General features: G+C 51.2%; 1 protein-coding gene across 4 annotated transcripts in view; it reads left to right on the top strand.

Annotated features, from left to right (window-relative positions):
- Positions 1 to 14,400, top strand: part of SAMD4A (sterile alpha motif domain containing 4A) — a 69,677-nt gene that overhangs the window by 37,335 nt on the left and 17,942 nt on the right. For all 4 annotated transcript variants that reach the window (XM_015287929.4, XM_015287927.4, XM_015287928.4 and 1 more), the window contains exon 3: positions 4,075 to 4,593. In XM_015287929.4, coding sequence (XP_015143415.1) covers positions 4,075 to 4,593 — 519 coding nt within the window. The remainder of the gene's footprint in view (positions 1 to 4,074; positions 4,594 to 14,400) is intronic.

Below are 14,400 nucleotides of genomic sequence, written 5' to 3'. Positions count from 1 at the left end.
CCATTCTGGAGGTGTCCTGCTTAGTCAGTGCCCTTCAGATACATGGAGCTAACCAACTCTTAGTCACTTCTTGCTTGTGCAAATCATCTGAATGTGTTTTTGAGAACTTTTTATGGAATATGTTGTTAAACTGAGAACAAGGGTATAATAAAACAGTAATTTGAGAGTAATTTACTGACAACCGGAGCCCTTAAATGCACTGACTTACCATTGTGGAGCGATGATACCAAGCCTGCTATTTAAACATACTCTTTGTCATTCAGAAAATCCTTGGGCAGCTTTTAAAACACTTGCAGTCTTTAATTGTTGTCCTTGTTACTCATTATAGGCTGTTGTCTGGCTCATAAATCGCACATCATTCATCCTGCCCGCTTTGTCAAAGCCTCAGCTGACATATTTGTCTCCTTCACTTGTGAAATGCGATAACTTGCATACGACAATAGGAACACAACCCAGTTTCTGCCACAAAGCTCTCCCTTCTGCTTTCAAAATGAAAAGGTTTATCTTGGCTGGGGTTGTTGTTTTTTATTTTAAGCACTCGAGAGATATCATGCAATTCATTGTTCCTCGGAGACATCACCGCTAATGAGCAAATGCATCCCTGAGAGTGTGCTGGCAGCCCATCCTTCTGTGCAGGGTCACTGGTTTCCAACTTGAAGCTAGAAGTCTGCTTGCAAAGCTTAGACTGGAGCAAACAAACAAACAGGTGATTGCGTACTTCGAGGTTTCCAAACACCAGGCATTGTTTTGATGGAGGAAAGCTGGGAGGACAAGAATACTCTCCCTGCTGTCTCCCCACTGCACCTGCTCACAGGGCAGCGTGAGCTTCAACGTTAATAGAAGGACCCAGTGATACCTGAGGCTGGCACCTTGTGCTGTGCTCTATGGCAAGCTTACCACACTGGAAGGATAAATGAGACTGCAGTTTCACATGGCACCTTATGCGGCTGTTGCAAATATCCAAATATCCTTTATATCCCTGCCATTCCTTCAAGCAGCCAGAGTGGGTTTTTTTTTGCCACGGAGAGCATCAAGCATCACTGAAGCAGCATGTAGAGGAACTAATGAGGCTGTTATCTCATTAGTGTCCACACCTGTGACCCGTGAGCACTACAGGGAGCATGTAGGGACCATGGGAGCTGGCAGGTGAGACATGAGTTAAGTCTCACCTGATCATGGGAGGCTGATTTTGGCAAGGATGCCCATCCCTCATCCACAGCTCTAGGATAAGCTCTCCATCCTTCTGGGCTTGTTATTTCAACCCTTAAAACCTCTTCGGGGGTCCAAAGCACGTGTCCCAAGCAGGAGCTCTATCACTGTCTGGGGTGCGTGGTCATCCTGTCAGCCTTGCAGCACAAATCTGCCTTCATCAGCTTTGTACAGTAAGGCTTCAGCTTCATATTGCCTTCTGCACACTGTGGAACCGATGGAAAAGATAGCAAGAGCCAGAAGTGATGGTGATGAGGCTGGTCATAGGATCATCATAGAACGGCAGAATGTTTTAGGTTGGAAGGGACCTTAAAGATCATGGAGCTTCAGCCCCCTTTGCTGGGCAGGGTTAACAACCCAGAGTTTCAGGCACAGGCAAAGGAAAACTGCATGGGCTGTTCTCACTGAGAAGGTTACCCCAAATAATCCCAAATTCCCTACTAGGGTCTTCTGGAAGCAAAGGGTCTTTAACACTCTTCTTGCTTTCCAGTTTGTGTGTTTAATTACTGTGTGTGAAACAGCAGAGCTGCACCAGAGTGTTTTGAGGGTGATCCCATCCAGAACACCCCATTACTTGGTATTCTTGGCAGAGGGATCATGCTCGGATCCCCCAAACAGTGGCCAGCTGGAAGAGCTCAGAACAGTGAATTATGACCCAAAACGAAGTTGCGTATCCACAGCAGGACGCACCCAGACTCCTGCTACACTTGTGTACTCCCTACAAGCGTGCTTAGGTTGAGTGTTGCCTTTCCAAATCCACTTCTTAAGCAGCAGAGCGTGCACATCTCTGCGTGCACTGAGCACCAACGTCTCGGTTCTGCTGCCAACGCCGCGGTTCCGTCCCACCCAAAGCTGCGTCACACGATGGTGAGCAGGGATGGGGAGGAGGCTGGGGCTGCAGGGAAGTGTGTGCCACTGCAGAAAGTTCCAGGGAGAGCCAGCAGTGCTTCCAGCAAGCCATCTAGTGGCTTCCTGTTAAAACAGTTGCATGCCTGGAAATGGGAACGTGAAGCCGGACTGCTGTTTGCTGCTGCTCACTGGTGTTCGTGCTGGGGAGCTGACTTTAGGGATTGTTTGTTTCGACTCTTTGGAAGGGTAGATAACAGCAGGACAGGGGGAAATGGTTTTAAGTTGAAGGAGAGAAGATTTGGGTTGGATGACAGGGAGAAGTTCTTTACTCTGAGAGTGGTGAGGTGCTGGAACAGCTGCCCAGAGAGGCTGTGGATGCCCCGTCCATCCCTGGAGGTGTTCAAGGCCAGGTTGGATGGGGCCCTGGGCAGCCTGGGCTGGTATTACATGTGGAGGTTGGTGGCCCTACCTGTGGTGGGGGGTTGGAGCTTCGTGATCTTTGATGTCCCTTCCAACCCAAGCCATTCTGTGATTGTGTTGGCCAGATGCTGAGTGGTGCCTTTTTTAGGGTCATGGTATAGTACAGTGTTGGAAGTGTTGGGTTGGTTGCTACGCTTGGGTCTTCCCAAGGTTGAGCCTTATGGGCGACCCTACAGGTGGACTTCAAAATCTTCATTTCATGGGTGTGTACATCAAATACATCTATCATATCACCCTATTGGTAGGATGAGAGGTTATGGCCTCAAGTTGCTCCAGGGGAGGGTCAGGTTGGATATTAGGAAAAACTTACCAGAAAGAGCAGTGAGCACAGGCACAGCTGCCCAGGAGTGGTGGGGTCACCATCCCTGGAGGTGTTCCAGATCCATGGAGATGTGGCACTGAGGGATGTGGGCAGTGGGCACGGTGGGGTGGGTTGATGGTTGGGCTTGGAGATCTTGGAGGTCTCTTCCAACCTGAATGATTCTATGATTCTACCACTACCATCATCGGGTCTGGGGCTCCCTACTGAGCTCACCTCTCCGCTGACAATGGATCACCACTCCTGACTTCTCCCATATGGTTTTCTGATGAGCTGTGTGCCCACATAGCTGCTGTTACGTCTGAGTGTGTTTCTCTGCTTTGCTGGCAAGGAAGCCGTGTGCAGCAGCGCCTAATGAACATCAAGACATACGGTGCTTGCTGCTGCTCCAGCTATTCACAGGCCAGTTACTCTGTCGCAGAGGGAAATTAAATTGTTCTTGACAAATCTGTGTCAGCAGTCACTTATCATCTCGTTATCTTCTGAGTACTTAGAAGTAGCTTGTTTCATTATTTGTTCCATCAGTTTTCCAGGCGTTTGAGTTGAGTGACCAGTTTATAATTCCCTGCCTCCTCCCCTTGCGTGTTTTTTAAGCTAGATCCCAATGTTTGCTTTTTTCTCTGTTCTTCCAAAGCTTCTCCTATCTGCCATGAGCCAACAACAGCCCTGCGGTTGCTACAACGGAGCCCTTCCCTGAATTCCTGCAGGGCAGGTTGTCACGCTGCACACCTTGGCTTGCTTGTCCCACACCTCATGTCCCTGTGGAATGCTGACTTTTCTTTAGGGCTCACACCCTGTGCCAGCTCCTTTTCATTCCCTGTGGGTGCAGGGTGCCTGGTGGCTGTTGGTCCTGAATTTGGAGAGCAGTGACCCCCAGCTTGACACAGACATTTGTGCTGTGGCATCACGCACGCAGGGAGCCCTTTGTCATGTTGTATTTACCCTCCCTGACTCACATCATACATCATATCCTAGAATGGCCTGGGTTGAAAAGGAGCACAATGCTCATCCAGTTCCAACCCCCTGCTATGTGCAGGGTCGCCAACCAGCAGCCCAGGCTGCCCAGAGCCACATCCAGCCTGGCCTTGAGTGCCTGCAGGGATGGGGCATCCACAGCCTCTTTGGGCAACCTGTTCCAGTCCATTCATTTATTCATTAGATCCGTTTGCTGATGTCTCAATTCTCTTTTTCTTCCCCCCCCCCAATTCCTTCAACAGGAATCATTAACCAATGGCAACAGGAATCCAAGGATAAAGTGATTTCCCTCTTGTTAACCCACCTGCCTTTACTGAAGCCCGGAAACATCGAAGCAAAAGTCGAATACATGAAACTCTTGCCTAAAATCCTGGCCCACTCGATCGAACACAACCAACACATCGAGGAGAGCCGGCAGCTGCTGTCCTACGCCTTGATCCACCCGGCCACCTCGCTGGAGGACCGCAGCGCTCTGGCCATGTGGCTCAACCACCTGGAGGACCGCACGTCAGGGACCTTTGGCAGCCAGGGCAGGGGCCGCTCGGACTCGGTGGACTACGGGCAGACGCACTACTATCACCAAAGACAGAACTCCGACGATAAACTCAACGGATGGCAGAACTCTCGAGACTCGGGCATAAGCGTCAGCGCTTCCAGCTGGCAGGACAAAAACCTGGCCTGTGAGAATGGCCATCTGCCCCTCTACTCCTCCTCCTCCGTCCCCACCACCATCAACACCATCGGCACTAGCACAAGCACCAGTAAGTACCTGGGAGCTCTGGGGAGCTCATCCCACCGTCCCTCTTTGCCATGTTAAGCAGAGGGGGTAGTTTCACCCAGGCCACGGAAAACTCCCTGGTTTTGGTGTTTTTTCCCCTACCTGCTTGTTATTTCTTTTTATTTCCCACCTGCCTTTTTTTTTTTTTTTTTGTCTTTTCGGTTTTCTCCCTTTAATTCTGTGGGTTTTTAAAAAGGTTGGCTGGAGAGGACAGAAAAGCAGCCAGGAAGCTGTAAGAGCAAAACGGTGTGTTATGGAGGGCAGCCCCTTCTGTTTCGTGCAGCTCCAGCTAGGTTTGCAGCTCCAGAAGTTTCCAAAGCAGAGAGCTGATGCTTCGTTTCCAAAAGCAACCTGAGGACCTGGAAGGGAATGGGATCAGGGCCCCAAAGAGCAGGCATTGTGTTGAGAAGCAGGGCTGGGTTCTGGAATCCTTGAGAACACCCCCTTTAATCTGCAGCACAGAGAGGTGTGAAGCTGATGGCTGATGGTGGTTGAGAGGTTTAGTTGCAAAGTTCTCTGTGTTTTCCAAGAGGTGGAGAGCTGGGAAGCTCTTCCCTATTGAGGTCCTGCCAAGTTTTGGTGGGGACGGCGCAGAGCCCAGCCCAAAGCATGGGCACTGGGAAGGTGCCACTCTGTCACTGGTGGTGAATGGAGGTGTAGTGCAGCTCTGGCTTTCTTAGTGCAGCTTGGGAGAGGAGCAGAGCATCTTCTCAGTGAGCTCCTGCACTGTGTGGTTGTTGCGTCCTTATCCCTGGCGACACATGGCTTCTGCTCAGAGACCTTCCTTGGCTTCTGTATCACTGGTTCTTGCCTGATGGGCCACGCAAGCAAGCACGTTTCCCTAATGTATGATTTTTGTCCCCATTTTAGCACAGTCTTCTCACCCTGCCCTTCCCCTGCTCTGTTCAACCGTTCTCCATCTGTTGTTGGGACGATCTTGTCCAAAGTACTGACAATCCCTTTCTATTCCTGTCCCCTACCTGGGGCTGCTTCACCTGGTTCCTGGTTCCCTGCTTCTATCTGTGCTATTGGAGCTGATTAATAGCAATAAATGCCCATTCCTCCCCAAAATTTAGTATGCTTTTGCTCCCTCTGCAGCCTTCCCCACCTGGCACCTCCCTAAGACACAAGGGCTGCAGAGATTGCTTGCAGTGAGGCAGTGGTTTCTCCATCAGCCTATGGAAACACACCATGAAATTGCTGGAAGCTGTAAAACGCTCACTTAAGACTGCTGGTGGTTTTTTTTTCCTCTCCTCTAATCAGTGTTTTATTACGTTGTGTTTTAAATGAACAGCGATGGGAGCTGCAGTTCTGAATTCGTGCAGCCCATCCCCTGCATCTCCAGCACCCATCTTTGTCATGCAGGGATTTAGCACACGGGGCTTTAGCAGCATCTCCACAGGCACTGGTTGACGTTCCCATCCCATCCCCTTCGTGTAGCTCTCCTGGCTTAGAGCAGATCAGGGAGCAGCACGTGTGGCTTTGGAACCAAGTCAGGCAGCACTGGGAGGTGAGACAAGGGTTGGCAGCAGCTCTGACGCCCTGGCTCCTGCGATTGCACAACACGGGGCTCCTTCATTGCCTTGCACAGGGCAGAGGAGAGCTGTGTCAGAGTGACCGAGCTGCATGGGAAAGGTTAAACGAATGAAGAGAGTCATTGATACGTTTGCAACTGTGCTGTTAAACCTCCCGGTGTTTATTTTCCTTATTTTCTTTTTGTCTCTCCTCGTGGTGTTTGCATGGCTGGAAGCTTCGTGTGCCAAGGAGGGGATTAGAATAGGTGGCTGCAGGAGGGATTTGGATCCTTGCATCGTGAGCTAGAAGCAGGGAGGCGTGAGCTTAATCTGAGGATGATGTGGGTGAAGGTGACACCGCCTGTGCCAGTGGCAGTCCCAGTGATGTGCTCCAGGGACACCCGAGGCGTTGGGGAGCTTTGGGATGTTTAGCCAAGGGGGTAAAAGGCCTCATTGATCCAGGTCAGGCTTGCAGGAAAAGAGCCTGCGACAAAACAAGCTTTGGGTGCAGCTGGTTAATCATTGACAAGCTGGGCAAGAAGCTCTGGGTCTTAAAGGACACTTCTCAATAAGCTGCTCAACCTGATGTGAATTTGTTGTATGGCCATGGCCCTTTGCCACAGTGGTCCCAGCACAGTGTCCCCTGCCTGGGCCAGGTCTCCCTTGCGTCCCATAGCACCACTTCACATGGCACCATCACAGCCACGTCGTTCTGCTGTGGGATTTAATCACAGAATCGTTGAGGTTGGAAAAGACCATTAAGATAACAAGGCCAGCCCCAACCCATCCATGACCACTGACCATGTCCCTCAGTGCCATACCATTGGACTGCACAGCTCCTGCTGGTTCCTTTGGGTGGCAGTGAGCTCAGACAACCTGCAGGTGCAGCTGCAGGCCACGCTCTGTGTGTTTGGTCCTGAGTTTCCTTAATGCAATGTTTTACTTGGACGGAAGCACAGGGAGTCCACAAATAGATGCTCAAAAACCAAACACGGCCAGCCAGCCTTTGTCCCAGCCCCTCGAGTCGCTCACTACATCCATAAATCTCCTATTCCAAAGCAAAGCCCTCAAGCACTTGCTGTTTGTTTGGGTTTTATTGCTATTCTTGTTGGATTCCCCTCTCCCCCGGAGGTGTTGATGTGGGCAGGGCTCAGCCTATGGATGTGTGCTTCCAGCACCAGCATGGGGCAGAACTCTTCCTGGAGGAGCAGTGGCTGGAGCTACTTGTGCCTGGTGTGGTGGCACAGTTAAACTCAGCTGAATCAGAGCAGTGCCTTGGGCTCTGTGCTCAGAGCTCAGTGACAAAGGGGCACGCAATAGAAGCTGTAGAGGAGCGTTTCTCCTGGGCTCTGACCCGTTCTCTGCCAGATGTAATCGGTTCCATCTGGGCATAATCTGGCTTCCAGCTGGATTTCTTTTGTCAAACGCAAGCCCAGCACAGCTTAACCCCGTGTTTGCCCCTCCTCTGCTCCCAGTGTATCACCTGGGGATAGCTGTGTTACTACTTCTGTTGATTTATGGTGAGATTTCGCTGTGTTCCCATCCCTGCTTTAGAGCCAGGGCACATAAGGTCCCCAGGGAGGTCAGGTCCCCAGACGAGCCAGTCCTACAGAAAGACTCATTCACGGAGAATTTCCCCCAGATATTTGAATTAAGTCAGGTGAAATATGTGCATCACAGATCAGTGATGGATGGATGAGGTCGGAGACCTCGTTATGGAATATCCCACAAGAGCAGCGATCCTGGGCGTTGAGGATGTCTTCAGGCAGAAGAGGTGTCACAAACCCTGGTATTCCAGTGTCACTGCTCTGCCTGGAATCCCCTGCATGTAAGCAAAGCTTGGACCAACATTGACAGCCACGCTTCTGCTGCTGAACAAGTGTGAATGGTGCAGTCTGCCATTCCCACAGAATTCGCTGCCAGAAAACCCGTGTTTGTTTCCAAGGAGAGGAGGAGAGTGAGCAGTGTGATACAGGAGAAATGTGCTGCTACGTAACTTCCTTGTCCCACAAAAGGAAATGATCTCTTGTCCCAAACCTGAAGAGAAGGAATAAATCAGCCTTTGATGCAAGCCAGCAGTGTTTGCTCTTGCCCAGATTCCTTTCTCTGCGCTTACATTGCCAACTCTTGCTGGATTTTCATGGATTTATAGAATCATTCAGGATGGAAAAGACCACTAAGATTCCCAAGCCCAACCCCACAGCACCCCACCATGCCCACTAACCGTGTCCCTCAGTGCCACATCTCCGCAGTTCTTGAGCACCTCCAGGGATGGGGGCTCTGCCACCTCCCTGAGCAGCTGTGCCACAGCATCACCGCCCTTTTCAGAGGAGACATTATTCCTAATATCCAACTTGAACCTGCCCTGGCACAACTTAAGGCCATCTCCTCTTGTCCCACCACTAGTTGCCTCCATTTACCCCAGTTCTGAGCTTCCTAGTGATGAGAGAACAAGGTGGTGGGGCTTTTCCTCAATATCGTCAGGGAATTAAGGTAGAAAGAACAGCACCAAGGGAGCCCTTGTCATGGACTGAGTATGAGTATCTTGACTTTTTATCCTGCAGTGTTGTGCAATAGGTCCTCGCCACAGGAGAAGAACCCACCATTGGACTCAGTATCCTGGTAGCAGGATGGGAGCTGCATGTTTTAACCTTGGTTTGGGTTGGGTTGATGGGCAGCTTGCAACTACAACACTTCCAGGTGTAGATCTGCTGTCGTGTGTGGAGGGAGTTGTGTGTCAATCCAGTGCCTTTCAGACATCGCCATACTGGGGTGGGGTCCCTCAGCACACCCATCATCCTCACTGCTTATGGATGGGAACGTATGGAGGTTATAAAACCTTAGCTGAACTCTGATGGTTTTTGCTTTTTTCTCTCTTGTAGTGATTGGTTCTGCAAAGCGTGTTGGCCATGGTAGAACAGGGCAACTGTTGTCTTGCTCATGCCCTCTAGTGTTGCTTGTAACGATTGGAGAACATTTGTAGGAGTTGCTGTTTGCCAGAGTCCCTTCACTACAATATCTCACTTGTTCTGTAGCTTAAAAACAGGGGAGGAGGTGTACAGAGAGAAGGTGTGAGCAGAGTTGTGTGAGTAGAGTTGTTTTTCCAAATGCATGCAGAATACACACAGATAGACCAGCAGATGGGGCTGAGAGGGGGAGACAGCATCTTCTACATCAGCACTGAGCATCAGGCACGGATTTCCAGGCCCTTCTCTAAATTCAAAGCACTTTGCTCCTGAGAGATGTGGCCATTAACCTGCAGAGCGTCACTTAGCAAGGAGGGGCTGAGGCGTGGTGGAAGACAAGAGATCCCACCATCTCACCAGCATCTGGTGGGGTTGGACCAGCCTTGCTGTCCTGTTGTGCCTTCAGCTTTAGGGACATGAGGTCTGACCCTTGCCTGTGCCCTCCAGCTACCTGATGGAATGGCTCCTCGCCTTCCTGGCTCGTGGGCTCAAAGGGGGCCATCAAATTTGGGAAGCCCTCTCAGAAACATAGAATCATGGAAACGTTAAGGTTGGAAAAGACCACTAAGATCATCCAGTCCAACCGTCAACCCCTCCCCACCATGCCCTCTAACCGTGTCCCTCAGTGCTCTTCCTGCAGCACCTGGTGCTGCTCCCAGCCTCCTGCATTGGCACTGGGGGTTGGATAGCTGCAAGCAAGGCTCCTTCGCTGCCTCTGCTTTCCTTACAGCTGCTGGGGTGCCTCAGGGGGGACACTGAGAAGCAGCAGCAGTGGTTTTGTGCCTCATCCTGTGGTCCTTAGGATCCCTGTCCCCAGCGAATCGTGTTTTTGTCCTGGGAGCAGCACAGAGAATGCCAGCACTGCTGATTGATGCTCTGTGAGCTGTGAGCGAAGTCACACATCCCCAGTAATTCTTCCAGCCCCCTCGGCTGCCATCAGGGTTTCCTGATGGATGGACCCTCCTAGAGCCGGCTGTATTTCACCTGGTGCCCACCATCACCAGCACAGACTGCAGTGAGCTGTGGCTGCTCGTGCACTGAGCTCTGCTCTCCCCCTCGGATCTGGCAAATAAATAACTACAGAAGGATCAGCTCTGCTTCCAGCAGGAGGGCAGCGAGGCACACACACGGTCTGGGTTTATCTCATGTCAATCCCGACTGCAGCACTGTGCTGGGACTGGCTGCATTATCCCAGACCCGCAACGTGCAGCTATTTAATTAACTTCTGACTTCTGGCTTAAAGGAGCAGCGTGCAAAACAGTTATTTACTTCATTTGGAAATCCTTTTAATCGTTGCTGTAATTACAGCTTCCTGCTCTTTTTTTTTGGGTGTTTTTCTTAGCTGGGGGGGAAAGGAGGGGAGGGGGGGGAATATTTGCCGTTCTCCTTGTGGTTATCACATCCTTCAAATTACTAAAAGAGGCTGGGATAATAGGTCTAGTGATTATATATAGGCACCATCTGCTCTGTGGCTGCTTCCTATCAAAGTGCAGCGAGGAGAGCGCAAGGAGGATATTTTCTCTCCAGCTATATTAAGACTCTGTTTCCATCTCGGCTCCAAAGCAAAGCTCTCTGAATGCAAATGGATCAAAATGTGCTGTAATCAATGGCTTGTTTTTGGCAGCCTTGAAGCCGAGCCTTTTTTTTTTTTTTTTTTTTTTTTTTCCCTTTTTTTAATTCCCCTCCTCAAATTTGCTGCTCCTATTCGCTGTGCAGCTCTGTGCTCAGTGCTCTCCTTCCATTGCTGTCCCCGCCGTTTGCTGAGTAATGCAGCCCCGTGTCGGCGCGGAGATCCCTGCTGTAAGTCAGATGCGAGGAGAGGTCTGAGGAAACGCAGATGTTTCAGGATGGTTGGGGTGGATCTGTAGCACACGCGGGCTCTCGGTTTGCAGAGGAGGCAGAAAGCTGAGCTGAGTTGGTTTGGGATGATAGTGGGAAAAGGTCCGTGTGATGAGAGCCCTTGTGTGGTGCTGATGGAGGCTGGTGGGGACGGTGCGTGCCCGCATCCTGCTGAGCATCCCGGCTGGGGGAGGTGGGTTGGGCTGAGATGCAAAGGATTTGCAGAGGTGCCTGCGTGGCCTGACTGCTCTTCCGAATGAGCAAAAGTGGGTAAAAAAAAAGGAAAAGCGAGGAGAAAATCCCAGTTTGGACAATGGAAGAGATTGCAGTGCTGTATAGCACAGCAGCTGGTCCTATTTCAGAGTGAAAGCATCCCTTTCAGATGCAATCATAGAACCATAGAATCGTTAAGGCTGGAAAAAGCCTCCGAGATCCCCAACCCACCCCACCGTGCCCACTGCCCACAGCCCTCAGTGCCACATCTCCACGGCTCTGAACACCCCAGGGACGGTAACCCCACCACTCCTGGGCAGCTGTGCCACTGCAGCACTGCTCTTTGGGAGAAGAAATTCTTCCTAATACCCAACCTGAGCCTACCCTGGTGCAACTTGGGGTTATTCCCTCTCGCCCTATCGCCAGTTAACCTGGCATCCATCTCTTCCACTTGACCTGCTCAAAGTCCTTTGCTTATCCTACAGGTTGCACATTTGCCCTGTAGAGGCACAGTGCCAACTTAGATCTTCCAGCTTGGTCTCTAGAATAACGATATAGAGGATGGAGGGGGTTCTCCATCCGAAGAGTATTACGTTGTAGAAGCTAATGCAGATGTTTCTCAGGCTGGGGGTCTTACCAGTGGCCAACACAACAGCTGCTGGAGGCATCCCACAGGGTTTTGTCTACATCCAGACTTGAAACATGGTTTCCAGCTTGCATGGCTGCACTTGACCACGCCAGATACCACCCTGGGTTCGCCAAAGGGATCCAGGAGCTCCTAGCAAAAATTAATTCTAAGCTAATGGCTGAGGCTCAGCCTAGCACAGAAGCATTATTATTAATGGATCAGAGTTCCCCGGGGCTGATTTGTGTATGAGTGTATGAGAGAAACAGCCTTTCTTGGCCAGGAGAGCGGGGCATTGCACCCACCTGGCTCAGGGCAGACCCGGTGCCCATTGCCTGCTCCGCTCCCAGCCCGGCCTGGATGGGGCCCCCCAAGAGCTGTGACACTGACAAATGGGTTATTGTTGCTCTGTCCAGTGCTCTTCTTGAACAGGAAACAGCATTTTAAAACGTCGTGGGGTTTTGGGTTTGGGTTGGTTGGTGTTTTTTTTTCGGAGTTTGCACGGCAGGCTTTTCTGCTGTCTGTGCTTCTTCCTGATTCCTTGGCTCAAGGCTCGCCTTGCAATGCACTGCTTTCCCTATGCAGTGGTTAAAGGGATATGAGGTTGGTCTGTAGGGCACCCCGGCAGCTCAGTGTGTCACCCCAGAGCCAGATTTTGAGGTGAATGATGCTGAACCCAGGAAGCGTGGGGGTGACCCGAGTTTTCCCCTCGCTGCTCTGTCCCTCCTGCAGCATCCCATAGCCAGGAGCCCAGATGCAGACCCGCTCCTTCTCTACCCCTTTATTTTTGTCCCCTGGAAACACGATGCCAAGCTTGGTCTGAAACCCAAGAGTGCTCCGGCAGCACCGCACGCATTCCTCAGTGCTGGCTCTGGGTTATTTAGTATATTTTTCCCTGGGATGCCAAACACGTCGGGCTGATCTCAGAGGCGTTATATTTAGCAGTGATGGCCAGGTTGTGGCCGTCCGTGGTTTGGGTGTGATTTAGGAGCTTTATTGCAGCAGTGGGCTGAGGCTGCCCAAGATAGAGCACGTGCAGCTGGTTTATTTGAGCAGGAGACCAAAGGAGCAGATTATCCCGGCTCAGCCATTGGCATCGCCAGCTTCACCTCAGACCACCCAAAAAGCGCTCCAAAAACAGGGAAGGAGGCGATGCTTTCAGGGCCATCAGCTGCATCTGTTATTTCAAGAAGCAGACAGCAGAAGCCCAAGCAGCAGCATTCATCAGTGCGCCAACAAATGGGCACCAGCGCCGTGGTCTGCATGGGTCCAGAGCAACAAATATGATTCATGCTCCCGATTCAAGCATTGCCTGCCAGCTCCGGGGCCTCCTACCACATTTACAAAGTAAGGTTGTAATGTGCAGCATCCTTTTTGGAGGAGTTTCCCTACAGCATCACTCGGGAGCTGTGTGAATGGGCTCATACAGCAGCCTGCTGGATGCTGGCTTTGTGCTATCTCGGGAGAAGAAGTGGAACTGATTTTTATGTGTTGCACTGGGTGGTTTCTGATTGTTCCTGACCATCCTGCAGAGTCCATTATTTCTCCACCAGCTGACGCCGGCTTCTAATTAGGGGATGTAAAATGAAGATGGAAGAGCAGCAGTTTGCAAGGGGATGGCTGCTCGGGAGGAAATCCGTGCTGGATTTAAGCCCAGAGCATCCTCTTACTTGGGGAGAGGACGGCTTGCAAGCAGCAGCCCTGTGCTCCCTACAAGCTGTCCTATGACAATCCTACAGTCAGCTCATGCCCTGCAAGCTCCTGTGCTGCCCATATCCCATTCCTGCACCTCTCCTCTGCCTGAGTATTCCCTTAAAGGAATTTGTCCTACGATAATTCAGGTGACCTCAGCCCCCTGGATGTTGCAGGGCTTGGCAGGGATCGGCTTTCCTGTCCAAGCCACCAGCACTTAAATACCTCATCCAAGAAAACCTGAAGTATTTCTATTTTCCCATCAGGAAGTGCTGCAACTTTAGGAAACGCTGCTTTGAAAACAATTCCAGGTCTGCATTGACGTCCTCTTCTGCCAAGAGGCTTCTGCAGGGCATCTCTGTAGTTGTTAAATGGGAAGAGAGCACATTCCTCACCACGAGCCACTCCTTCCACGTGATGCTTGCAGTACGTGCCAGCAGGGAAGGCACTCTCAGCAATAGGAATGCTAGAGATGTGCACTGATTACCCCATAGGGGAATCATGGGCTGGGAGGTCAGTGAGGCACTGCACAGGTTGTCCAGAGAGGTGGTGGTGCCCCATCCCTGCAGACAGCCAAGGTCAGGGGATGGGCTGTGAGCACTGATGGAGCTGTGGGTGTCCCTGTGCACTGCAGGGGAGTGGGACCAGATGGCCTTTAAGGGTCCCTTCCAACTCAGAGGACACTGTGATTCTGTAGTGCTGGATGCAGAGCTAAAGCAGATTGTCCCACTAAACCTGCAGCTGTGTGGGGTTCCCCAGTGATCCTGGATTCAGAGAGCTGAGCTCAGGGTGTGCACCCAGCATGGCGGAGCTCAGCTGAGCAGTGGCCAAATCCAGGGGTTTTTGGGTCTCAGTTATCGGGAAACAGTCCAACTGATGCCATTGAAGAGAACAGCAATAATGCACTACAGAAGTGTTTTGTATCCTAAATCTGTTCATCA

Source organism: Gallus gallus, chromosome 5, assembly GCF_016699485.2.
Source record: "Gallus gallus isolate bGalGal1 chromosome 5, bGalGal1.mat.broiler.GRCg7b, whole genome shotgun sequence".
Lineage (NCBI taxonomy): Eukaryota > Metazoa > Chordata > Aves > Galliformes > Phasianidae > Gallus > Gallus gallus.
This window is presented reverse-complemented; position numbering and strand designations above follow the sequence as displayed.